We start from the raw sequence: 25,164 nt of genomic DNA on the forward strand, positions 1-25,164 counted from the left end.
AATTAAAAATATCCTAAATAAGGCCAAATCACCTTTAACTATTAGTCTTGCTTTTCTACACTTACCACAAAGGTAATAATCATTGATATCAAAAATGGTAAGATCCTATCTTTTTACTTACAAATATATATGTATGTATGTGCCTACACATACACCTGCATGTTTGTATATATGCACATATACATGTATTTTTTTCTATAAATGTACTATACCGTATCATTCCACAAGTGGCTTTTTAAAGCTCTGTGCCTTGGACATCTTTCCATTTGAGGACTTGAAGGTCTAGTATATTCTAGTTAACTGCTATGGTCAGTTTAATACTATGGGTATACTGTACCATAGTGTATTTAGCTATATTCTCTTGCTAGAGCTAAATTTGGGTTGTTTTATTTAGCACTATTATAAACAATGCTGCCATGAACATCCTAGCACATGCCCCATCCTTGTCTGCAGATACAAGCATTTTTACGGAGTAGATACCAAGAAATGGAGCTGATATGCCACAGAATGTGCATCTTCTTAATTACAAGGCACTTGGAACTGATGAGAACTGCAGCTGTCCCCAAGCGGCTGTATCAATTTACACACTCCACCAGAAAATATGCGAATGCCTATTTCCTTACATAGACACTTGAACAGCATCACTTTTTTTTTTTTTTGAGGCAGAGTCTCGCTCTGTCGCCCAGACTGGAGTGGCCGATCTCAGCTCACTGCAAGCTCCGCCCCCTGGGTTCACACCATTCTCCTGCCTCAGCCTCCCGAGTAGCTGGGACTACAGGCGCCTGCCACCTCGCCCGGCTAGTTTTTGTATTTTTAGTAGAGACGGGGTTTCACTGTGTTAGCCAGGATGGTCTCGATCTCCTGACCTCATGATCCGCCCGTCTCAGCCTCCCAAAGTGCTGGGATTACAGGCTTGAGCCACCGCGCCCGGCCAGCACCACTTTTTCTAACACAATGGGTAAAAAATGTAACTGGTGTAGTTTTCATTTGCATTTCCTTTATTTCTGGTAAGGCTGAACACCTCTCCATGTGTTTTTAAATAGTTATTTGCATTTTTCCTAAAATTTACTAAATTAGCCTTTATCCATTTCTATTAGGTCCTTTTATCCTCCCCTTATTCATTTGTAGGAGTTTCCCATGTATTCTGGATAATTATTTTCTGTTATTTACATCATACATATTTTCTCCAAGTCTGTTGCTTGTCTTTTACCTTTATGATACACAGAAGTTTTAAATTAGGAGGTGGTTAAATTTATCCAATTGTTCCTTATGTCTTTTCTTTGGTCCCATGTAAGAAGTCCTTCCCCACTCTGTGAACATAATATTCTCCATATTTCATTCAAATACTTTTACAGTTTTGTACAGATTTCTTTTAAGTACCTAAAGCTTTAGGAGTTTTCATCATAAAGAATTTCCACATTTCTTCCTAGGGCATATTCCTGGGTTATTTATGTTTTGTTTCTTTTTTTTTTTTTTTGTTTGAGACGGAGTCTCGCTCTGTCGCCCGGGCTGGAGTGCAGTGGCCGGATCTCAGCTCACTGCAAGCTCCGCCTTTTGGGTTCACGCCGTTCTCCTGCCTCAGCCTCCCGAGTAGCTGGGACTACAGGCGCCCGCCACCTCGCCCGGCTAGTTTTTTGGATTTTTTTAGTACAGACGGGGTTTCACCGTGTTAGCCAGGATGGTCTCGATCTCCTGACCTCGTGATCCGCCCGTCTCGGCCTCCCAAAGTGCTGGGATTACAGGCTTGAGCCACCGCGCCCGGCATGTTTTGTTTCTTTTATAAATGGAATCTTATTCCCAGTTACATTTTCTTACTGGTTCTTGATAGTGCAGGAAAATCCGGAAACCTACGCATTTTTCTTGATTTTGTATCCCACCATCTTGTTGAACTGTTTATTAGCTGAACACTAATACTTTGTTAATTGATTCCATTGGGTTATAGTTTATTCTACAGGAGTTATTTTGCAGATACAAGCCAATTTTAGCTTTAAGATGATCAAAGAAAAACAATTTCTAACCACATTCAAGATGTAGTTTTAAGGGAAAAACAGAGAAAATCCAAGTGGAGTACCTCAGAGAGGGATCTGGATCCTAGACAGATCCTCTCCTCAGCCAGAGATTCCTCTTCTAGTCCTTTTCTCAGCTAACATTTTAGAGGATTTTCATGACATAAACTGTTCCTGTATGGTTTTGACTGCTGCTGTTCTATCTAGAGCTAAGATGCTATTTGGCCAATTACAAAATAAATGAAAAAATAGGCAGTATATTAACTTACCTCTACACAAAACTTAAAATGAATGCCTTGGGAATCATAAAATGAAATAATTCGATTAGAGAGTGTCACAGTAATGAGAGACCAGTGGACTTCCAGGTGAATAGGAATCAACAGAAGGCTCTTTTTAAACAAATCCACCTGATCAAGAAAAGAGAAAGAAATGCAGCCATCACCACAGGCTATCCAAACCACCAAAAAACAGCAGCTTCCATTTGCTGACCCATGACCTACACAAGGGCAAAAAAGTAGTAAGCAATGAACCAGAATTTGAACCCAGGTCTTACTCTAAGCCCATGCTTATAACTATTAAGCTATAATACACAACAATAATGCAAAAATAAAGCTATACGAAGTACAGTTTTCCAGTTCATCTACTAAACCTGTGTGTCAACTGCCTGATATGACTTGGCTCCTTGTTTTTATGCTTACCTCATTTTCTCATGTACACATTTAACCTGGATTCAACTCTTATTTAGAAAGGAATCACAGTATTAGAAAACGGTATAAGGGGCCAGGCACGGTGGCTCACACCTGTAATCCCAGTACACTGGGAGGCTGAGGCGAAGGACTGCTTGAGCCCAGGAGTTTCAGACCAGCCTGGGCAACATAACGAGACTCTGTCTACAAAAAATAAAAAATCAGGCCGGGCTCAGTGGCTCACGCCTGTACGCCCAGCACTTTGAGAGGCCAACGTGGGCAGATCGTTTAAGCTCAAGAGTTTGAGACCAGCCTGGGTGACACGGTGAAACCCTGTCAAAAATACAAAATCTAGCTGGGTGTGGTGGTGTGCACTGGCAGTCGCAGCTACTTGGGAGGCTGAGGTTGAAAGGATGGCTTGAGCCTGGGAGGTGGAGGTTGCATTGAGCAGAGATTGCGCCACTGCACTCCAGCCTGGGTGACAGAGCCAGACCTTGTCTCAAGAAAAATGAATAAATAAAAATAAAAAATCAGCCAGGTGTGGTGGTGCATGCCGGCAGTCCCAGCTACTTGGGAGGCTGAAGCAGCAGGATCACTTGAGCCCAGGAGGTGGAGGCTGTAGTGAGCCATGATCACACCTCTGCATTCCAGCCTGGGTGACACAGTGACACCCTGAAACTGCATCTACAGACTCTTTTTTTTTTTTTTTTTGAGATGGAGTCTCGCTCTGTCGCCCAGGCTGGAGTGCAGTGGCCGGATCTCAGCTCACTGCAAGCTCCGCCTCCCGGGTTTACGCCATTCTCCTGCCTCAGCCTCCCGAGTAGCTGGGACTACAGGCGCCCGCCACCTCGCCCGGCTAGTTTTTTGGAATTTTTTTAGTAGAGACGGGGTTTCACCGTATTAGCCAGGATGGTCTTGATCTCCTGACCTCGTGATCCGCCCGTCTAGGCCTCCCAAAGTGCTGGGATTACAGGCTTGAGCCACCGCGCCCAGCCTCTACAGACTCTTTCTACAGACGTGGTGTAAGCAGCAGTTAAGATCATGGTCTCTCTGGCCGGGCGCGGTGGCTCAAGCCTGTAATCCCAGCACTTTGGGAGGCCAAGACGGGCGGATCACGAGGTCAGGAGATCAAGACCATCCTGGCTAATACGGTGAAACCCCGTCTCTACTAAAAAAAATACAAAAAACTAGCCGGGCGAGGTGGCGGGCGCCTGTAGTCCCAGCTACTCGGGAGGCTGAGGCAGGAGAATGGCGTAAACCCGGGAGGCGGAGCTTGCAGTGAGCTGAGATCTGGCCACTCTGCACTCCAGCCCGGGCGACAGAGCGAGACTCTGTCTCAAAAAAAAAAAAAAAAAGAACGGGCTCTGAAGCAAGTCTGCTCAAGTTCAAATTGTAGCTCTTCCACTTATTGGTCAGATGACTTTGGCAATTTCCTTAGCTTCTTTGCACCTTAATTTCCTCAACTAATAAAATGCATAGAAAATAGTACCTACCTTATGAAGTTTTTAAAAGTAATAAAATATGTGTAAGATGCATAAAACTCTGTTTAGCCCATTATAAGTAACCAAATATCTTAGTTATGATGATTACTTGCTTGGGTCTCTCAAACCTCAAAATTGAGAAAAACATCCTTGATAATACTTTATGCATCCTTTACAATCCTCACACACCTTTATATCGTAATAGATATCCCTTTACAGTCTAGAAATGCTTGCTTGCTATTCCACTCGAAATTCCAGTGTAGAGTGGGTGATAAAGTAGTAGGTGCTCCACACACATTTGTAAAAGGGTGAATCAATTTGCCTTCTCAGGTATTTAAGAGTAATTTGGTGATTACTTGGGTTAAAACATTTTAAACTACCTCAAATTCTCTGAAACTAATTTCCCAAGATTTCCTTCTCGCTTTCTGATATTCAAATAGTGTCCTGCTCTAAATGAATCTTCTGTAAGTCTTCATGACCCTGGAGAAAAATCACTTTAGCTTTTCGGTTTCTGCATCAACCTGGGGGAGTGAGGTGGGCAGAAGGAACGAGTGAAAATAATAAACAATGGTCCTTTCCAGATTATAAATTTGGAGTATTTTTTTTAATTCCGAGTATCTGAAACAAGGAATCATTTAGAATACAGCAGTAAATAAAAACAGATTTATATTCTTCTCAAAAAGTAATGTTTCCTACATTGTAAAATAGATTTTTGTATAAAAATTACAAAATACAGAAAAAGATACACTTCACCTATCTTTCCAAATCATTTTCTTCTTCTAACACATTAACATAGACATACATAGAGCTTTATACAGGCTGAGTATCCCTAACCCGAAAACCTGAAATCCTCCAAAATCTGGAACTTTCTGAGAGCTGACATGATGCCACAGATTGTCCACAGGGGTGGTTGAGATAGTGACACGTTTGCTTTCTGATGGGTTAATGTACATAAACTGTTGCATATACAAAATTACTAAGAATATTGTAAATTACCTTCAGGCCATGCATCTAAGGTGTATATGAAACATAAGTGAATTTTGTGTTTAGACTTTGGTTCTACCCCCAAAATACCTCATTATATATATACAAATATTACAAAATCTGAAAGAGTCCAAAATCCAAAACACTTCTAGTCCCAAGCATTTTGGATAAGGGATATTTAACCTGTACACATAATTAAGAACAATGTGCATGACAGATTGTGTCACTGACCCCAATTATTTGTTGCCCTCCCTGTAAAAAGATTATACAGGCCTGCCCATGCCATGTGACTTCTCTGCCCTCCCAAAGAGAGAAGTGTAGTCCTGTCATGTGATTTGCTTTAATCAAAAGGATGTAATAACCAGAAGTAAAGTTATGTCATGATCAAATTGAAACTTTAAGAGCTACTATGTGAGCCTGCCATGTCTCAAGAAAGGTGTTGCTCCTTCAGTTTGGGTTCCATTCGCAGAATAAAGAAGAAAAACCAAAGGTTCATCTGCTTAGATGCAGGAAAAGCATTTGATGAAATTCAGTATTTACTTATAATTAAAAACTCTCAGGAAAATAGGAATAATACGAAAGCCTACAGCTGACATCATATACAATAGTGAAAACCTGAACGTTTTCCAAGATTGAGAACTAGGGAAAGACGTCTATCTCATTACTTCTATTCAACATTGTACCAAGTCTTAGCCAGTACAGTAAGGCAAGGAAAAAAATGGCATACAGATTGCAAAGAATGAAATAAAACTGTCACTACTTACAGATGTTAAGTGTCTATGAAAATTTCACAGAATATACAAAAAAGCTCCTATAAGCAGTAAATGACTTTGGTAAGGTCAGAAGTTACAAAGTCAAAATATAGAAATCAATTGTATTTTTATATACAAACAACTAGAAGATAATATTTTTAAAATTCTGTTCATAGCCATTTCAGAAACATGAATACTTAAGGATACATTTAACAAGAATGTATATATAAGATGTATACACTAAAAATTACAAAAAATGCTGAGAAAAATTAAAGACCTAAATAAATGCAAAGATATACCATGTTCATAGACTGAAAGGCTTAATATTATTAGATGTCCATTCTCCCCAAACTAATGTATAAACACTATCTCAATCACTCCAGCATGCTTACTAAACAGAGTTTGATAAACTAATTTTAAAGTTTATATGAAAATGCAAAGGACTCAGAATTGCCAAAACAATCTGGAAAAAGGATAAAGCTGGCAGACTCACAGAGATTTTCAGACACACTATGAAGATACAGTAATATCGTGTAGTGTTAACATAAAAAATAGGCATCAGTGTAACAGAACAGAAAATCCAGAAGTAGACCTACACATATATGATCAGTTGACTTTCTATAATGGTGCCAAAGCAATTAAATTGGAAAAGAAAAGTACACTAAGGAAAAAAAAAAATCTTGATCCTCCCTACCTCATTTTTTTTTTTTTGAGACAAAGTTTTGCTCTTGTTGCCCAGGCTGGAGTGGAATGGCACTGTCTTGGCTCACTGCAACCTCCGTCTCCTGGGTTCAAGTGATTCTCCTGCCTCAGCCTCCCAAGTAGCTGGTATTACAGGCATGCTCCACACACCTGGCTAATTTTATATTTTTAGTAGACACAGGGTTTCTCCATGTTGGTCAAGTTGGTCTCGAACTCCCGACCTCAGGTGATCCGCCTGCCTCGGCCTCCCAAAGTGCTGGGATTACAGGTGTGAACCACCATGGCCGACCTACCTCACTTCTCACATACAAAATTCATTGAGATGCATCAGAGATGTAAATGTAAAACTGGAAACTACAACGCTATTGTAAGAAAACACACGAGGCAAATATATTTTAGACTGGACATAGAGAGCAGCAACTATAATGGAAAAGTATAGTAAATTAGATTTCATCAAAAGACAGTTAGGAAAACAAATAGAGAAGCTGCAGAAGGAGAGAAAACAATAACAAAGCATAGACCTGACAAATAACTTATATTCAGAACATAAAAACATCTCCTACAACTCAATAATAAAAAGATAATCCAATAAAGGGCAAACAGTATTAACAGAGACTTCACAAAATATGATATACAAGTTTCAGTTTTGCAAGATGAAAAAGTTTTGCAGACTGGTTGCCTAATATTGTAAATAATACTACTGAACTGTACACTTAAAAATGAGTAAGATAGTAAATTTTATGTGTATTTTATATAATTTAAAAAGTACTCAGCTGGCTGCAGTGGCTCATGCCTGTAATCCTAGCACTTCAGGAGGCCAAGGTGGATGGATCACTTGAGGTCAGGAGTTTGAGACCAGCCTGGACAACATGGTGAAACCTCGTCTCTACTAAAAATACAAAAATGAGCCAGGCATGGTGGCGGGCACCTGTAGTCCCAGCTACTCAGGATGCTAAGGCATGAGAATTGCTTGAACCCGGGAGGCGGAGGCTGCAGTGAGCCAACATTGCACCAGTGCATGCTAGCCTAAGCGACAGAGACTCCGTCTCAAAAAAAAAAAAAAAAAAAAGTACTCAGTACAGTCTTTTGTAGGAAGCACTTACAATAATATACGTAACAATATAATTTTTAAAAATATACAAAAAGGCCAAACATATAAACAGCACATGAAAAGGTGCTCAATGTCATTAGTCACCAAGGAAATAAAAATTAAAACCACAATGAGACAATATTATATATACCCATTAAAATGGTAAAATTAAGAAGAGGCTAGCCATGGTAGCTCACATCTGTAATCCCAACACTTCGAGAGGCTGAGGTGGGAGGATACAATGTTAGCATAAGAACACAGACAAACTGAAAGTTATATATCATCTTTTTTTTTTTTTTTTTTTTTTTGAGACGGAGTCTCGCTATGTCACCCAGGCGGGAGTGCAGTGGCCGGATCTCAGCTCACTGCAAGCTCTGCCTCCCAGGTTCACACCATTCTCCCGCCTCAGCCTCCCGAGTAGCTGGGACTACAGGCGCCTGCCACCTCGCCTGGCTAGGTTTTTGTATTTTTTAGTAGAGACGGGGTTTCACTGTGTTAGCCAGGATGGTCTCGATCTCTTGACCTCGTGATCCGCCCGTCTCGGCCTCCCAAAGTGCTGGGATTACAGGCTTGAGCCACCGCGCCCGGCCATATATCATCTTTTGTGAGGTCTCGTTGAGGCCAAGAGTTTGAGACCAGCCTAGTCAACAAAGCAAGACTCTGACTCTATTAAAAAATAACAACAGGGCCAGGCGCAGTGGCTCACGCCTGTAATCCCAGCACTTTGGGAGGCAGAGGCAGACGGATCACAAGGTCAGGAGATCGAGACCATCCTGGCTAACACAGTGAAACCCCGTCTCTACTAAAAATACAAAAAAAAGTAGCCGGGTGTGATGGTCGGCGCCTGTAGTCCCAGCTTCTAGGGAGGCTGAGGCAGGAGAATGGCGTGAACCCCAGAGGCGGCAGAGGTTGCAGTGAGCGGAGATCGCACCACTGCACTCCCGCCTGGGCGACAGAGCGAGACTCCGTCTCAAAAAAAAAAAAAAAAATTAACAAGAATGACAATACCAAATCTGAGGATATAGAACAAAGGAACTCTCTTAAGTAAAATGCTGTATGGATTGTAAAACAGATTATCACTGTGGAAAATGGTTTAAGTTTCTTCAAAAGTTAAATGTGCACTCACCATATGATCTAGCAATTCCACTTCTAAGTATTTAACCAGGAAATTGATGTGTATCTACGCACAGACTTATACACAAATGTTATATAGCAGTTTTATTTGTAAGAGCGAAAAATGGGACACAATGCAAATATCCATCAGCCAGCGGATGGATGACAAATGTGATCTATCTATACAATAGACTACTACTCAGCAACTAAAAGAAATACACTATTGACACACGCGGTCACATGGATGAATCTCAAAACCTTTATGCTGAATAAAAGAAACCAAACAAAATTGTATGGGGCATGATTCTACTTATACACTTCTAGAAAATGCAAAGTTGTCTAAAGTGACAAAAAGCAGATTAGTGGTTGCTGGGTTGGGGGCTGGGCAAAGAAAGGCTGCACAAAGGATTATAAGAATTCTTTAGGAGATGATGAAATTGTCCTGTATCTTGATTGTGGTGACAGTTTCACAAGCGTGTGCAATTGTTAAAACTCAACTTATACTTTGAATGGATGCAGTTTATTGCATATACATTATACCTCAAAAAAGTTCACCAAAAATAATCACAGAGTGAAGAGGGGAGTGGGTAGAGATAAACATAAAACTAGAATGGCAAAATGTTAATTCTTGAGGTTGGATGACAGATTCATGGGGATTCATGATGCTATTCTAATTATTATTATGTCTAAAATTATCCATAATAAAATTAATGGTATCATTGGGTAGAAGTTTAAAATGCTGGTAGAATTTCTTCTTTTTCATTATGAAAAAACTTAAACCTTTAAAAAATACTTGACAGTGTCATTAATACCCATCTATCATGTACTTGGATTAATCAATTCCTTTTTTATATTTTTATGGGTACTGACAGGTGTTTTATTTACAGGTACGCGTGATGATTTGACACAGGCATACAATGTGTAATAATCACCTCAGAGGCCCCGGGGTCTCTATCACCTCAAGTATTTATCACTGATTTGTACTGGAAACATTCCAATTCCACTCTTTTATTTTTAAATACACAATAAATTATTGTTGATTATAGTCATCGTATGTGCTATCAAACACTAGATCTTATTCATTCTGACTATATTTTTGTACCCACTAACCATCCCCAAATTTTCCCCCGCTCCCCATTACCCTTCCCAGACTCTGCTAACCATCATTCTACTATCTCCATGACTTCAATTGTTTCGTTAGCTCCCACATGAATAAGAACATGTGACATCTTTCTGTGCCTGACTTATTTCACTTAACATAATCTCTTCCAGTTCCATCTATGCTGTAGTAAATGACAGGATTTCATTCTTTTTTAATGGCTGAGTAATATTCTATTACGTATATGGCCCACATTCTCTTCATCCATTAATCTGTTTATGGACAGGTTGATATAGAATCTTGGCTATTGTGAATACTGGCTATTGTGAATAGTGCTACAATAAACACGGGAGTGCAGGCATCTCTTCGATATACTGACTTCCTTTCTTTTGGATCTATACCTAGCAGTGGGATTGCTAGATCATATGGTAGTAGTTCTATTTTTAGTTTTTTGTGGAACCTCTGTACTGTTCTCCATAGTGGCTGTACTAGTTTACATTCCCACCAACAGGGTACAAGGGCTCCCTTTTCTCTACATCCTCACCAGCATTTGTTTATTGCCTGTCTTCTGATAAAAGCTTTTTTTTTAAAAAAAAAAAACAACGAAATCTCGCTCTGTCATCCAGGCTGGAGTGCAATGGCGCGATCTTGGCTCACTGCAACCTCTGCCTCCTGGGTTCAAGAGATTCTCCAGTCTCAGCCTCCAGAGTAGCTGGGATAACAGGCACATGCCACCACACCCAGCTAATTTTTGTATTTTTAGTAGAAATGGGGTTTCACCACGTCGGCCAGGATGCTCTCAATCTCTTGACCATGATCTGCTTGCTTTGGCCTCCCAGAATGCTGGGATTGCAGGCGTGAGCCATCGCACCCAGCCAGTTTTAATAGTTTTCCAGTAGAGTTTAGGTTATTTTCTTCTTTTTTTTTGAGACGGAGTCTCGCTCTGTCACCAGGGTGGAGTGCAGTGGAGAGATCTCAGCTCACTGCAACCTCCGCCTCCCAGGTTCAAGCGATTCTCCTGCCTCAGCCCTGCAAGTAGCTGGGACTACCGGTGCGCGCCACCACGCCCAGCTAATTTTTGTATTTTTAGTAGAGATGGGGTTTCCCCATGTTGGCCAGGATAGTCTCGATCTCCTGACCTTGCAATCCGCCCACCTCAGCCTCCCAAAGTGCTGGGATTACAAGAGTAAGACACCACGCCTGGCATCTCTTTTTTTTTTAGAAACAAGGTCTCACTCTGTCAGTCAATTTGGAGTGGAATGGTGCAATCACAGCTCACTGCATCCTCAACCTCACAAGTGAACCTCCTGCCTCAGTCCCTTGGTGGTTGGCACTACAGGCACATGGTACCATGTTCAGCTAATCTTTTCATTTTGTGTGTGTGTACAGAAAGGGTCTCACTATGCTGCTCAGGCTGGCCTCAAACAATCCTCCTGCCTTGGCTTCCCAAATCACTAGGATTATGGGCGTGAGTTATAATTATGGGTATAAACTAATCCAAGGGCTTTGCGTCTAGGTTTTTCTAAGTGTAAGACTATAAGGTCCGCAAACAAGGATAATTTGAGTTCTTCCATTCCAGTTTAGATGCCCTTTCTCTTGTCTAATTGCCCTAGCTAGGACTTCCAGTATTGAATAACAGTGGTGAAAGTGGGCATCCTTGTCTTGTTCCAGATGTTTGAGGTAAGGCTATCAGGTTTTCCCCATTCACTATGTATGATATCACCTGTAGGTTTGTCATACATGCTTTTATTGTGTTGAAATATGTTCCTTCTATACAGTTGTTTTGTTGTTGAGGTTTTTATCTTGTGTTAAATTGTGAATGTTTTTTCAGCATCAATGGAAATGATCATATGATTTTGTCCTTCATTCTGCTAATATGAGCATCACGCTGATTTATGTATGTTGAACCATCCCTGCATCTCTGGAATGGATCCCACTTGATCATGATGATCTTTTTAATATGTTGTTGAATTTGATTTGCCAGTATTTGGTTGAGAATGTTTACATCTGTGTTCATCAAAGATACTGGCCTGTAGTTTTCCTTTTTCAATGTGTACTTGTCTGGTTTTGGTATCGGGGTAATACTGGTCTCACAGAATGAGTCTGAATGTATTCCCTCATCCCTGATTTTCTGGAATAGTTTGAGCAGGATTGGTATAAGTTCTTTTTTAACTTTAAAAATATTATTATTATTTAGAGAGTTACAGACAGGGTCTCACTATCTTGCCCAGGCTGTTCTCAAACTATCTTCTCACCTTGGCCTCCCAAAGTGCTGGGATTAAAGGTGTGAGCCACGATGCAAAGACTATGAGTTCCTTCAATGTTTGGAAGAATTCAGAAGTAAAGCTACTGGGTCCTGGGCTTGCTTTGAAGGGAAACTTTTTATTATGGCTTTGATCTTGTAACTTTTTATTGGTCTATTCAGGATTTGGATTTCTTCATGATTCAATCTTGGTAAGTTGTATGTGTCTACGAATGTATCCATTTCTTTTCTTGTAGGTTTTCCAATATATTGGTATATCATTGTTTACAGTAGTCGCTAATGGTGCTTTGAATTTCTGTGACATCAGTTGCAATATCTCCTTCTTCTCTCTGATTTTATTTCGGTCTCTCTTTTTTTCTTAGTCTGGCTAAAGGTTTGTCAATTTTATCATTTCAAAAAACCAACTGTTGTTTAATTTATCTTTTGTATTGGTTTATTTTAATTTCAATTATTTCTAGGCCTATCTTTATTATTCCTTTTCTTCTAATTTTGGGTTTGGTTTGCTCTTGCTTTTCTAGTTAAGATGCATCATTAGGTTGTTTATTGAAGTTTTTCTACTTTTCTGAATGTAGGCACTTACTGCTACAAACTTTTCTCTTAGTACTGCTTTTGCTGTATCCCATAGGCTTTCACATGTTATATCTCCATTTTCATTTGTTTGAATAAAGTTTTCAATTTTCTTTTTTTGAGAAGGAGTTTCCTTTGGTTGCCCAGGCTGGAGTGCAATGGCGATCTTGGCTCCCTGCAACCTCTGCCTCCCAGGTTCAAGCAATTCTCCTGCCTCAGCCTCCCAAGTAGCTGGGATTACAGGCATGTGCCACCATGCCTGGCCAATTTTTTATTTTTACTAGAGATGGGGTTTCACCATGTTGGCCAGGCTGGGTCTCGAACTCCTGCCCTCAGGTGATCTGCCTGCCTTGGTCTCCCAAAGTGCTGGGATTACAGGCGTGAGCCACCGCCCCTGGCTAGTCCAGTATTTCTTTGTTGATTTTTTTTTTGTTTTGAGATGGAGTCTCACTCTGTTGCCCAGGCTGGAGTGCAGTGGCGCAATCTTGGCTCACCGAAACCTCCGCTGCTAGGGTTAAGCGATTCTTCTACCTCAGCCTCCCAAATAGCTAGGACTACAGGTGCCTGCCACCACACCTGGCTAATTTTTGTATTTTTAGTGGAGACAGCGCTTCACCAAGTTGGCCAGGCCAGTCTTGAACTCCTGACCTCAAGTAATCCACCCACCTCAGTCTCCCAAACTGATAGGATTACAGGCATAAGCCACTGCACCTGGTCCTTTGTTGATTTTGAGTCCAATGTTGAAAGTGGGGTATTGAGGTCTCTAGCTCTTATGGCATTGGAGTCTGTCTCTCTTTGCCTCTTTTCTTTTTTTTTTCTTTGTCGTTGTTGTTTGTTTGTTTGTTTTCTTGCCTTCTTTGTGATGGTATCTCTCTTTAGCTTGGATAATATTTGCTTTATATATCTGGGTGCCCCAGTGTTAGGTATGTGTGGAGATACACATACACAATTTTTATATTGTCTTACTGACCTTTTTATCATTATATAATGACCTTATCTCTTTTTAATAATTTTTATCTTAATACCTATTTTACCTGACATTAAGTATAGCTACACTGCTCTCTCTTTTTGACTTCTATTTGTATGGAAAAAGAGGAGGTCTGGTTTTTCCAGCCCTTTCAGTCTGTGTATCTTTATAGGTGAAGTGAGTTTCTTGTAGGCAGCATATAGTTGGGTCTTGTTTTTCTTTCCATTCAGCTAATCTATGTCTTTTGATTAGAGACTTTAGTCCATTTACATTCAATGTTATTATTGATACGTAAGGACTTCCTATGTCATTTTGTTATCTGCTTTCTACTTGTTTTATATTCTTCCCTTCCTCCCTTTCTTCGTGTTGAAATGATTTTCTCTGGTAGTGTATTTTTATTTCTTGCTTTTAATTTTTTGTATACCTGTTGTAGATTTTTTGTTTTGGTGTTACATGGTTACCTCAAAATAAAAGCCTCATGAGGCTTGCAAACATCACCTTATAACCAACTATCCAACTATTTTAAACTGATAACTCCAGTAACAATAACAACAACAACAAAAAGCCAAGAGAAAACTAAAACAGAACTCTACACTTTAACTCCATCTCCCTCTTTGACTTTTTGTTGTTTTGATTTATCTTTCTTTTTTTGAGACGGAGTCTCGCTCTGTCGCCCAGGCTGGAGTGCAGTGGAGCGATCTCAGCTCACTGCAAGCTCTGCCTCCCAGGTTCACGCCATGCTCCTGCCTCAGCCTCCCAAGTAGCTGGGACAACAGGTGCCCGCCACCACGCCCAGCTAATTTTTTGTATTTTTAGTAGAGACGGGGTTTCGCCATGTTAACCAGGATGGTCTTGATCTCTTGACCTCATGATCCACCTGCCTAAGCCTCCCAAAGTGCTGGGATTACAGGTATCAGCCACTGTGCCTGGCCACTGTTTCTATTTATCTTTTTATACTATCTCTTAACAAATTGTAGTTATAATTTTGATAGGCTTTGTAGTCTTCCTACTCAAAATATGGCTTACATATGGCAATTAATGTGTCAAGCCATTCTGTTCTTGTGCCCTTACTGATACCAGTGAGTTTTGTACCTCTGGATGATTTCTTATTGCTCATTAATGTCCTTTCCTTTCAGATTAAAGAACTCCCCTTACCATCTCTTACAGGTCAGGTCTGATATTGACAAAATCGCTCAGAGCTTTTGTTTGTCCGGGAAAATATTTCTCCTTCATGTCTGAAGTATATTTTTGCTGAGTTTGATATTCTAGGATAAACGTTTTTTTCCTTCAGCACTTGACATGCCACTCTCTCCTGGCCTGTAAGGTTTCCACTGAAAAGTCTGCTGCCAGATTACTGGAGCTCCTTTATATGTTATTTGTTCTTTTCTCTCACTGCTTTTAGGATTTTTTCTTTATCCTCAACCTTTGGGAGTTTGATTATTAAATGCCTTAAGGTAATCTTATTTGTGTTAAATCTTCTGGGTGTTCTAGGACCTTCTTGTACCTGAATATTGATAACTTTCTCTGGCTTTGGAAAGCTCTGTTACTATTTGAGTGAAGTTTCTACCCTCTCTCTCTCTCTCTCTCTCTACCTCCTCTTTGAGACCAGTAACTCTCAGAGCTGCCCTGTGATTTCTAGATCTTGTAGGTTTGCTTCATTCTTTTGTCTCCTCTGTGTATTTTCTTTCATATAGTCTGTCCGTAAGTTTACTAATTCTTTCTTTTTTTTTTTTTTTTTTTTTTTGAGACAGAGTCTCGCTCTGTCGCCCAGGCTGGAGTGCAGTGGCCGGATCTCAGCTCACTGCAAGCTCCGCCTCCAGGGTTCCCGCCATTCTCCTGCCTCAGCCTCCCAAGTAGCTGGGACTACAGGCGCCCGCCAACGCGCCCGGCTAGTTTTTTGTATTTTTTTAGTAGAGACGGGGTTTCACCGTATTAGCCAGGATGGTCTCGATCTCCTGACCTCGTGATCCGCCCGTCTCGGCCTCCCAAAGTGCTGGGATTACAGGCTTGAGCCACTGCGCCCAGCCACTAATTCTTTCTTCTACTTGATCAATTCTGCTGTTGAGAGATTCTGAAGTATTTTTTAGTTTGTCAACTGAATTTTTCAGTTCCAGAATTTGTTTTTTTGTGTTTTGTTGGGGTGTTTTTGTTTGTTCTGAGACAGAGTTCACTCTGTTGCCCAGGCTGGAGTGCAGTGGCATGATATTGGCTCACTGTAATTTCTGTCTCCCAGGTTCAAGCGATTCTCGTGCTTCAGCCTCCCGAATAGCTGGGATTACAGGCCTGCATCACCACGCCCGGCTAATTTTTGTATTTTTAGTAGAGATGGAGTCTTGCCATGTTGGCAAGGTTTGTCTCAAACTCCTGCCTCAAGTGATCCACCCACCTTGGCCTCCCAAAATGCTGGGATTATAGGTGTGAGCCACTGTGCCCAGCCTCTGCTTTTTTAATCTCTGTCGGGTGCGGTCGCTCACACCTGTAACCCTGGAACTTTGGGAGGCTGAGGTGGGCAGATCACAAGGTCAGGAGTTTGAGACTAGCCCAACCATCATGGTGAAACCCCATCTCTACTAAAAATACAAAATTAGCTGGGCATACCAGCACATGCCTCTAATCCCAGTTACTCAGGAGGCTAAGGCAGAAGAATTGCTTGAACCTGGGAGACAGAGGTTGTCAAGATTGCACCACTGCATTCCAGCCTGGGCAACAAGAAGGAAATTCTGTCTCAAAAAAAAAAAAAAAAGTCAATCTCTTTGTTAAAATTCTCTCACAGGATTCTAATTCCTTCTCTGTGTTATTTTGAAATTCTCTGGGCTTCCTCAAAATAGCTATTTTCAATTGTCTGAGAGGTCACATATCTCTGTCACTCTGAGACTGGTCATTGGTGCCTTTCGTTTGTTTGGTGAGGCTATGTTTTCCTGGATGTTCTTTTTTTTTTTTTTTTTTTTGAGACAAAGTTTCACTCTTGGCGCCCAGGCTCGAGTGCAATGGTGTGATCTCGGCTCACTGCAACCTCCACCTCTCAACTTTAAGTGATTCTCCTGCCTTAGCCTCCTGAGTAGCTGGGATTACAGGTGCCTGCCACCACACCCAGCTATTTTTTTGGTATTTTTAGTAGAGATGGGGTTTTACCATGTTGGCCAGGCTGGTCACGAACTCCTGACCTCAGGTGATCCACCCACCTCAGCCTCCCAAAGTGCTGGGATTACAGGCGTGACCCACCATGCCCAGCCTTCCTGGATGTTCTTGATGCCTGCAGGTCTTCATCGACGTCTGGGCATTCAAGAGTTAGGTATTTATTCTAATCTTCACAGTTTGGACTTGTTTTTATCTGTCCTTCTTGAGAAGGCTTTCCAGGTATTCAAAGGAAATTGAGTGTTGTAATCTAAGTCTATGGTCACTGCAGCCATATCTACACTACGGGAAGCCCCAAGCCCCGTAAGAATGTGACTCTTGCAGGCTCCTAGAGGTCTCACCTTGGTGTGCTTGTGTAAGATGGAGTAGAATTTCCTAGATTATTAGGCAATCTCTCATTCTCTTCCTTCAGTTTACCCCAAACAATAGTCTCTCTCTCCATGCTGGGCTGTGTGGAGTTGAGGGAGGGGTGGTGCAAGCACTCCCATGGCTACCACAGCTGGCACTGGACTGGGTCACAACTGAACACATGTGGCAACTCCTGCCTGGTGACTGCTGATATTGATTCAAGGTCCAAGGGCTCTCTACTCAGTAGGTGGTAAATTCTTCCAAGACTGGGCCCTTCCCTTCAGGGTCAGTAGATTCCCTTCTGGCCCAGAGCGGGGCTAGAAATACCATCCAGGAGCTAGGGCCTAGAACTGGAGGCTTCAGGAATGATTGGTGCTTTATTTTACTGTGGCTCAGCTAGTGTTCGAGTTGCAAGACACAATATTCTGTATTCTTTCCTCTCCTTTCCCCAAGTGGAAAGAGTGTCTCCCCAAACTCCACTGCTTCAAGATGGGGGGGTGGCAATCCCTTCACCACCAGAGTTGGTGTCTGAGTTGCGTGCACCCCAAATCCACAGGCTCTGAGCCCAGCGCAGTGCCAGAACTTGCCAAAGGAATGCAGTCCTGTGGCCTGACTGCCTTTCATATTTATTCAGGACCCAAGTCTACTTTACTCAACTGGTGGTGGAACGAGCTGCAACTCAGGTTCCTACCGCTGGGGCAGAAGATGCTCCTCTGGCTGGGGTTAGTCTGAATGCTCCCTCCATGGGTGCTGGCAGAATTCTGCCCTGTGTTGTATTCCATTGTGATAGGACAGCACTGGAGTTTCAATGCAAAGTCCCACAATCATTTTGCTCTTCCTCCTCCAGGCACACAGATTCTATCTCCGCCCATTGCCAGGGGATAGGGAAGGGGTGGTGTAGGCAATGCAAGAGTGTCTTTCCTACCCTCTTCAGTGCCTCTTTCCTTGAGATGATGTTAAAACCAGGTACTAGGATCACTCACCTGATTTCTGGTTCTTATGAAGGTGCTTTGTTGCATGGATAGTTGTTCAATTTGGTGTTCCTGCAGGAGGACGATGGTTGAACGGTACTATTCTGCCATCTTGCTCCTCCTCCTCTCAGCTAACCTCATATGTATGTGTGTGTAGATATAGATATATATATTTTTAAAAACAAACCCCTGGGCTCAAGCAATGCTCCTGCCTCAGCCTCCTGAGTAGCTGGAACTATAAGTACCTATCGTTTTGCCTGGCTTTTTATTTTTTTGCATATACTTGTACACTTTGTTTGGAGGCAGACATCAATTACAATATTTTACCCCTAACTACTTCAGATGTTTTCTCCTATATAACCACAATCTCACTATCGCTGAACAAACAAGATATTTAACACCAGTTTACTAATATCATCTAATGCATGAATGGCCAAATATGGCCCACTGCCAGTTTTTATTAAGTTTAACTGAAACACAGCCACACTCATTATTTGGGCATTATCTATATCTGCTTCTGTGCTGTAACAGGCGAGTAGATAAATCAGAGACCACAAGGTCTGCAAAACCCGAAGTATTTACTATCTGGCTATTTCAGAAAAAGATTGCTGACCCCTGAATATATTATAGTCTATATTAAAATCTCCCCTAATGTCCCCAAAATATTGCATCTCTTCCAATCCAGGATCCAATCAAGATTAACTCATTGCATTTATCTGTCATTCAGTGTGGTTTTCATTTGCTTTTCTTTTACTGGGAAGGTAAGCAACTTTTTATATGTTTAAGAGCCTTTCTTGGCCAGGCACAGTGGCTCATGCCTGTAATCCCAGCACTTTGGGAGGCTGAGGCAAGGCAGATCACTTGAGGTCAGGAGTTCAAGACCAGTCTGGCCAACATGGCAAAACCCTGTCTCTACTAAAAATACAAAAATTAGCCAGGCATGATGGTGGTGTGCACCTGTAATCCAAGTTACTTGGGAGGCTAAGGCAGGAGAATCGTTCGAACCCAGGAGGCAGAGGTTGCAGTGAGCCAAGATCGTGCCACTGCACTCCAGCCTGGGCAAAAAAGTGAGACTCCATCTAAACAACAACAACAAAAGCCTTTCTTATAAACCTTTTCATCACTGAGTCTTCTACTCGGTTCAGGGTCTTATTATTATTATTACTACTATTATTTTTTGAGACGGAGTCTCACTCTGTCTCCCAGGCTGAAGTGCAGTGGCATGATCTCAGCTCACTGCAACCTCTGCCTCCTGGGTTTAAGAAATTCTCTGCCTCAGGCCCCTTGGCCGGGCGCGGTGGCTCAAGCCTGTAATCCCAGCACTTTGGGAGGCCGAGACGGGCGGATCACGAGGTCAGGAGATCGAGACCATCCTGGCTAACACAGTGAAACCCCGTCTCTACTAAAAATACAAAAAAACTAGCCGGGCAAGGTGGCGGGCGCCTGTAGTCCCAGCTACTCGGGAGGCTGAGGCAGGAGAATGGAGAATGGCGTAAACCCGGGAGGCGGAGCTTGCAGTGAGCTGAGATCGGGCCACTGCACTCTAGTCCGGGCGACAGAGCGAGACTCCGCCTCAAAAAAAAAAAAAAAAAAAGAAATTCTCTGCCTCAGGCTCCCAAATAGCTGGGATTACAGGTGCGCGCCACCACATCCAGCTAAGTTTTTTTGAATTTTTAGTAGAGAAGAGGTTTCACTATCTTGGCCAGGCTGGTCTTGAATTCCTGACCTTGTGATTCATCTGCCTCGGGCTCCCAAATGCCACCTTGCCCGGCTAATAAAAATAATAATTTTGTTTGTGGCTACATACATGTTCAATTTTTACAAATATTCCTGAACCATAGCAATAAATGTATATTCTTTTTAAGGAGTATAAACATCTATTAAATCAATTACATTGACTTTATTTCATTTTTGTGTATAACTTTATTATCTACTAGATTTATCCACTTATGAGAACAGTCTGCCACTATCACTATATTTTACCAAGGCCTTCTTGCTTCTGTTATAATTGTATTTCACATATTTAGCAACTGTGTGCTTTGGTATATAAAGATTGGTCATTATATCTCCTTTATATTGAAATTTGATAATTATATAATTTGCTTCTCACCTTAAATTCTACTTCAACTGCTATTAGTATTATTTTTTTTTTTTTTTTTTTTTGAGACGGAGTCTCGCTCTGTCACCCAGGCTGGAGTGCAGTGGCCGGATCTCAGCTCACTGCAAGCTCCGCATCCCGGGTTCCTGCCATTCTCCTGCCTCAGCCTCCTGAGTAGCTGGGACTACAGGCGCCCGCCACCTCGCCCGGCTAGTTTTTTGTATTTTTTAGTAGAGACGGGGTTTCACCGTGTTAGCCAGGATGGTCTCGATCTCCTGACCTCGTGATCCGCCCGTCTCGGCCTCCCAAAGTGCTAGGATTACAGGCTTGAGCCACCGCGCCCGGCCGCTATTAGTATTATTAATATTCCTTCTTTCGTTCTTTTTGTTTTTGTCTAGTACCTTTTAATTTCTGTAATTTTTAAACAAATTATTATTTTTAGAGGCAAGGTCTGTCACCCAGGCTGAGGTACAGTGGTATGACCACTGCTCACCACAGTCTCAAACTCCTGGGCTGAAGAAATCCTCCCACCTCAGCCTACTGAGTAGCAGAGACTACAGGCACACACCACCATGCCCAGCTGCCTAGTACCTTTTCATTTTTTTTTCTTGTAATGAAAACTTGAATTTTTTTAAAATTTTACTTTAAGTTCTGGGATACATGTGCAGAACAGGCAGCTTTGTTACATAGGTATACACGTGCCATGGTGGTTTGCTGCATCTATCAATCCGTCACCTAGTTTTGTTTTGTTTTTTTTTAATTGAGACAGGGTCTTGCTCTGTCACCCAGGCTGGATTACAGGCATGAACCACTGCACCCGGCTGTCATCTAGGTTTTAAGCCCTGCATGCATTAGGTATTTGTCCTAATGGTCTCCCTCTCTTTGTCCCCAACCCCCAACAGGCCTTGGTGTATGCTGTTCCCCTCCCTGTGTCCATGTGTTCTTATTGTACAGCTCCCACTTATGAGTGAGAACATGCAGTGTTTGGGTTTCTGTTCCTGTGTTAGTTTGTTCAGGATGATAGCTTCTAGCTCCATCCATGTCCCTGCAAAGGACATCTCATTCTTTTAATGGCTGCATAGTACTCCATGGTGTATATGTACCACATTCTCTTTATGTCGTCTATCACTGATGGACATTTGGGTTGGTTCCATGTCTTTGCTGTGAGTGCTGCAATAAATATACACATGCATGTGTCTCTATAGAGAATGATTTATATTCCTTTGGGTATATACCCAGTAACAGGATTGCTGGATCAAATGATATTTCTGGTTCTAGATCCTTGAGGAATTGCCACTCTGTCTTCCACAGTGGTTGAACTAACTTACATTCCCACCAACAATGTAAAAGCATTCCTATTTCTCCACAGCCTTGCCAGCTTCTATTGTTTCTTGACTTTTTAATAATTGTCATTTCTGGCCAGGCGCGGTGGCGCAAGCCTGTAATCCCAGCACTTTGGGAGGCCAAGGCGGGCGGATCACCTGAGGTCAGAAGTTCAAGACCAGCTTCAACATGGAGAAACCCCATCTCTACTAAAAATACAAAATTAGCCAGGCGTAGTGGTGCATGCCTGTAATCCCAGCTACTCGGGAGGCTGAGGCAGAAGAATTGCTTGAACCTGGGAGGCGGAGGTTGCGGTGAGCCGAGATTGCGTCATTGTACTCCAGCCTGGGCAATGAGAGCGAAACTCCGTCTCAAAAAAAAAAAACAAAAAAAACCCCATTTGTCAATTTTGGCTTTTGTTGCAATTGCTTTTGATGTTTTTGTCATGAAGTCTTTGCCCATGCCTATGTTCTGAATTGAACTGCTTAGGTTTTCTTCTAGGGTTTTTATGATTTTGTTTTACAGTTAAGTCTTTAATTCATCTTGAGTTAATTTCTGTATAAGGTGTAAGGGGCCGGGCGTGGTGGCTCAAGCCTGTAATCCCAGCACTTTGGGAGGCCGAGACGGGCGGATCACTAGGTCAGGAGATGGAGACCATCTGGCTAACACTGTGAAACCCCGTCTCTACTGAAAAATACAAAAAAAAAAAACTAGCTGGGCGAGGTGGCGGGCGCCTGTAGTCACAGCTACTCAGGAGGCTGAGGCAGGAGAATGGCGTAAATCCAGGAGGCAGAGCTTGCAGTGAGCTGAGATCTGGCCACTGCACTCCAGCCTGGGCGACAGAGCCAGACTCCGTCTCAAAAAAAAAAAAAAAAAAAGGTGTAAGGAAGAGGTCCAGTTTCAGTTTTCTGCACATGGCTAGCCAGTTTTCCCAGCACCATTTATTAAATACGGAATCCTTTCCCCATTGCTTGTTTTTGTCAGGTTTGTCAAAGATCAGATGGTTGTGTATGTGCGGTGTTATTTCTGAGGTCTCTGTTCTGTTCCATTGGTCTATATGTCTGTTTTGGCACCAATACCATGTTGTTTTGGCTACTGTAGTCTTGAAGTATAGTTTGAAGTTAGGTAGTGTGATGCCTCCAGCTTTGTTCTTTTTGCTTAGGATTGTCTTGGCTATACAGGCTCTTTTTTGGTTCCATATGAATTTTAGTTTTTTCTAATTCTGTGAAGAATGCCAATGGTAGTTTGATGGGAATAGCATTGAATCTATAAATTACTTTGGGCAGCCGGGTGTGGTGGCTCATACCTATAATCCCAGCACTTTGGTAGGCGGACGCAGGCAGATCACGAGGTCAGGAGATCGAGACCATCCTGGCTAGCATGGTGAAACCGAGTCTACTAAAAATACAGAAAATTAGCAGGGCTGGGCATGGTGGCACACACCTGTAGTCCCAGCTACTTGGGAGGCTGAGGCAGGAGAATAGCTTGAACTCGGGAGGTGGAGGCTGCAGTGAGCCGTGATCACATCACTGCACTCCAGCCTGGGCAACAGAGGCTCCATGTCAAAAAAAAAAAAGATTACTTTGGGCAGTATGGGCATTTTCAGGATACTGATTCTTCCAATCCACAAGGATGGAATATTTTTCCATTTGTTTGTGTCCTCTCTTATTTCCTTGAGCAGTGGTTTGTGGTTCTCCTTGAAGATGTCCTTCACATCCCTTGTAAACTGTATTCCTAGGTATTTTATTATCTTTGTAGCAATTGTGAATAGGGGTTCATTCATGATTTGGCTCTCTACTTGTCCACTGTTGGTGTATAGGAATGCTTGTGATATTTGCACACTGACTTTGTATCCTGAGACTCTGCTAAAGTTTCTTATCAACTTAAGGGGTTTTGGGGTTCAGATGATGGGATTTTCTAAATACAGAATCATGCCATCTGCAAGAGAGACAATTTGACTTCCTCTCTTTCTATCTGAATACCCTTTATTTCTTTCTCTTGCCTGATTGCCCTGGCCAGAACTTCCAATACTATGTTGAATAGAAGTGGTGGGAGAGGGCATCCTTGTCTTGTGCCAGTTTTCAAAGGGAATGTTTCCAGCTTTTGCCCATTGATATTGGCTATGGTTTGTCATAAATAGCTCTTATTATTTTGATATATGTTCAATCAATAACTAGTTTACTGAGTTTTTAAATGAACCGATGCTGAATTTTACCGAAGGCCTTTTCTGCATCTATTGAGATAATCATGTGGTTTTTATCATTGGTTGCTTATACGATGGATTATGTTAACTGATTTGCGTATGTTGAATCAGCCCGGCATCCTAGGCACGAAGCCGACCTGATCACGGTTGATAAGCTTTTTGATGTGCTGCTGGATTTGGTTTGCCAGTATTTTATTGAGAATTTTCGCACCAATGTTCATCAGGGACTTTGGCCTGAAGTTTTCTTTTTTTGTTGTGTCTCTGCCAGGTTTTGGTATCAGGATGATGCTGGCATCATAAAATGAGTTAGGAGGGAGTTCCTCCTTTTCAATTGTTTGGAATAGTTTCAGAAGGAATGGCATCAGCTCCTCTTTGTACCTCGGTCAGAATTTGGCTATGAATCTGTCTGGTCCAGGGTTGTTTGTGGTTGGTAGGCTATTAATTACTGCCTCAATTTCAGAAATTGTTATTGGTCTATTCAGATACTTGACTTCTTCCTGGTTTAGTCTTGGGAGGGTGTCTGTGTCCAGGAATTTATCCATTTCTTCTAGCTTTTCTACTTTATTTGCGTAGAGGTGTTTATAGTATTCTCTGATGGTAGTTTGTATATTTCGGTGGTGTCAGTGGTGATATCCCCTTTATCATTTTTTATTGTGTCTATTTGATTCTTCTCTCTTTTCTTTAGTTTAGCTAGAGGTCTATTTTGTTAATTTTTTCAAAAACTCCAGCTCCTGGATTCATTGATTTTTTTGAAGGGGTTTTTTCTGTGTTTCTATCTCCAGTTCTGCTCTGATCTTAGTTATTTCTTGTCTTCTGCTAGCTTTTGGATTTGTTTGCTCTTGTTTCTCTATTTCCTTGCTGCCGTTGTTACTGTTTTTGTTTGTTTGTTTTGAGACGGAGTTTCACTCTTGTTGCCTAGGCTGGAGTGCAATGGCGCGATCTCACCTCACTGCAACCTCCACCTCCCAGGTTCAAGTGATTCTCCTGCCTCAGCCCAAGTAGCTGGGATTACAGGCATGCACCACCACACCCAGCTAATTTTGTATTTTTAGTAGAGATGGGGTTTCTCCATGTTGGTCAGGCTCATCTCAAATTCCCGACCTCAGGTGATCTGCCCGCCTCCGCCTCCCAAAGTGCTGGGATTAAAGGCATGAGCCACCACTCCCAGCTGCTTCTCTAGTTCTTTTAATTGTGATTTTAGGGTGTTGATCTGAGATCTTTCCAGCTTTTTGATGTGGGCATTTAAGTGCTATAAACTTCCCTCTTAACACTGCTTTAGCTGTGTCCCAGAGATTCTGGTACATTGTCTCTCTCTTCTCATTGGTTTCAAAGAATTTCTTGATAACTGCCTTAATTTCTTTATTTACCCAGGAGTT

At 41.9% G+C, this 25,164-nt stretch overlaps 2 protein-coding genes across 9 annotated transcripts in view; one reads left to right on the top strand and one right to left on the bottom strand.

The window, feature by feature from the left end:
* Positions 1-25,164, top strand: part of NCBP2 (nuclear cap binding protein subunit 2) — a 52,570-nt gene that overhangs the window by 17,565 nt on the left and 9,841 nt on the right. The window contains exon 5 of one of the 6 annotated variants that reach the window (XM_033213172.1): positions 9,702-9,726. The exons of the other annotated variants lie outside the window; for them this stretch is intronic. Within the exon in view, the coding sequence (XP_033069063.1) occupies positions 9,702-9,711 (10 nt within the window). The 3' untranslated portion in view covers positions 9,712-9,726. Of the gene's footprint in view, positions 1-9,701; positions 9,727-25,164 lie in introns of those variants that run through there. 6 annotated transcript variants of the gene reach the window in all.
* Positions 1-25,164, bottom strand: part of SENP5 (SUMO specific peptidase 5) — a 91,086-nt gene that overhangs the window by 11,499 nt on the left and 54,423 nt on the right. For all 3 annotated transcript variants that reach the window (XM_033213159.1, XM_033213160.1, XM_033213158.1), the window contains exon 7: positions 2,276-2,413. In XM_033213159.1, coding sequence (XP_033069050.1) covers positions 2,276-2,413 — 138 coding nt within the window. The remainder of the gene's footprint in view (positions 1-2,275; positions 2,414-25,164) is intronic.

This window comes from Trachypithecus francoisi, unplaced genomic scaffold, assembly GCF_009764315.1.
Source record: "Trachypithecus francoisi isolate TF-2019V2 unplaced genomic scaffold, Tfra_2.0 Lachesis_group0, whole genome shotgun sequence".
NCBI lineage: Eukaryota > Metazoa > Chordata > Mammalia > Primates > Cercopithecidae > Trachypithecus > Trachypithecus francoisi.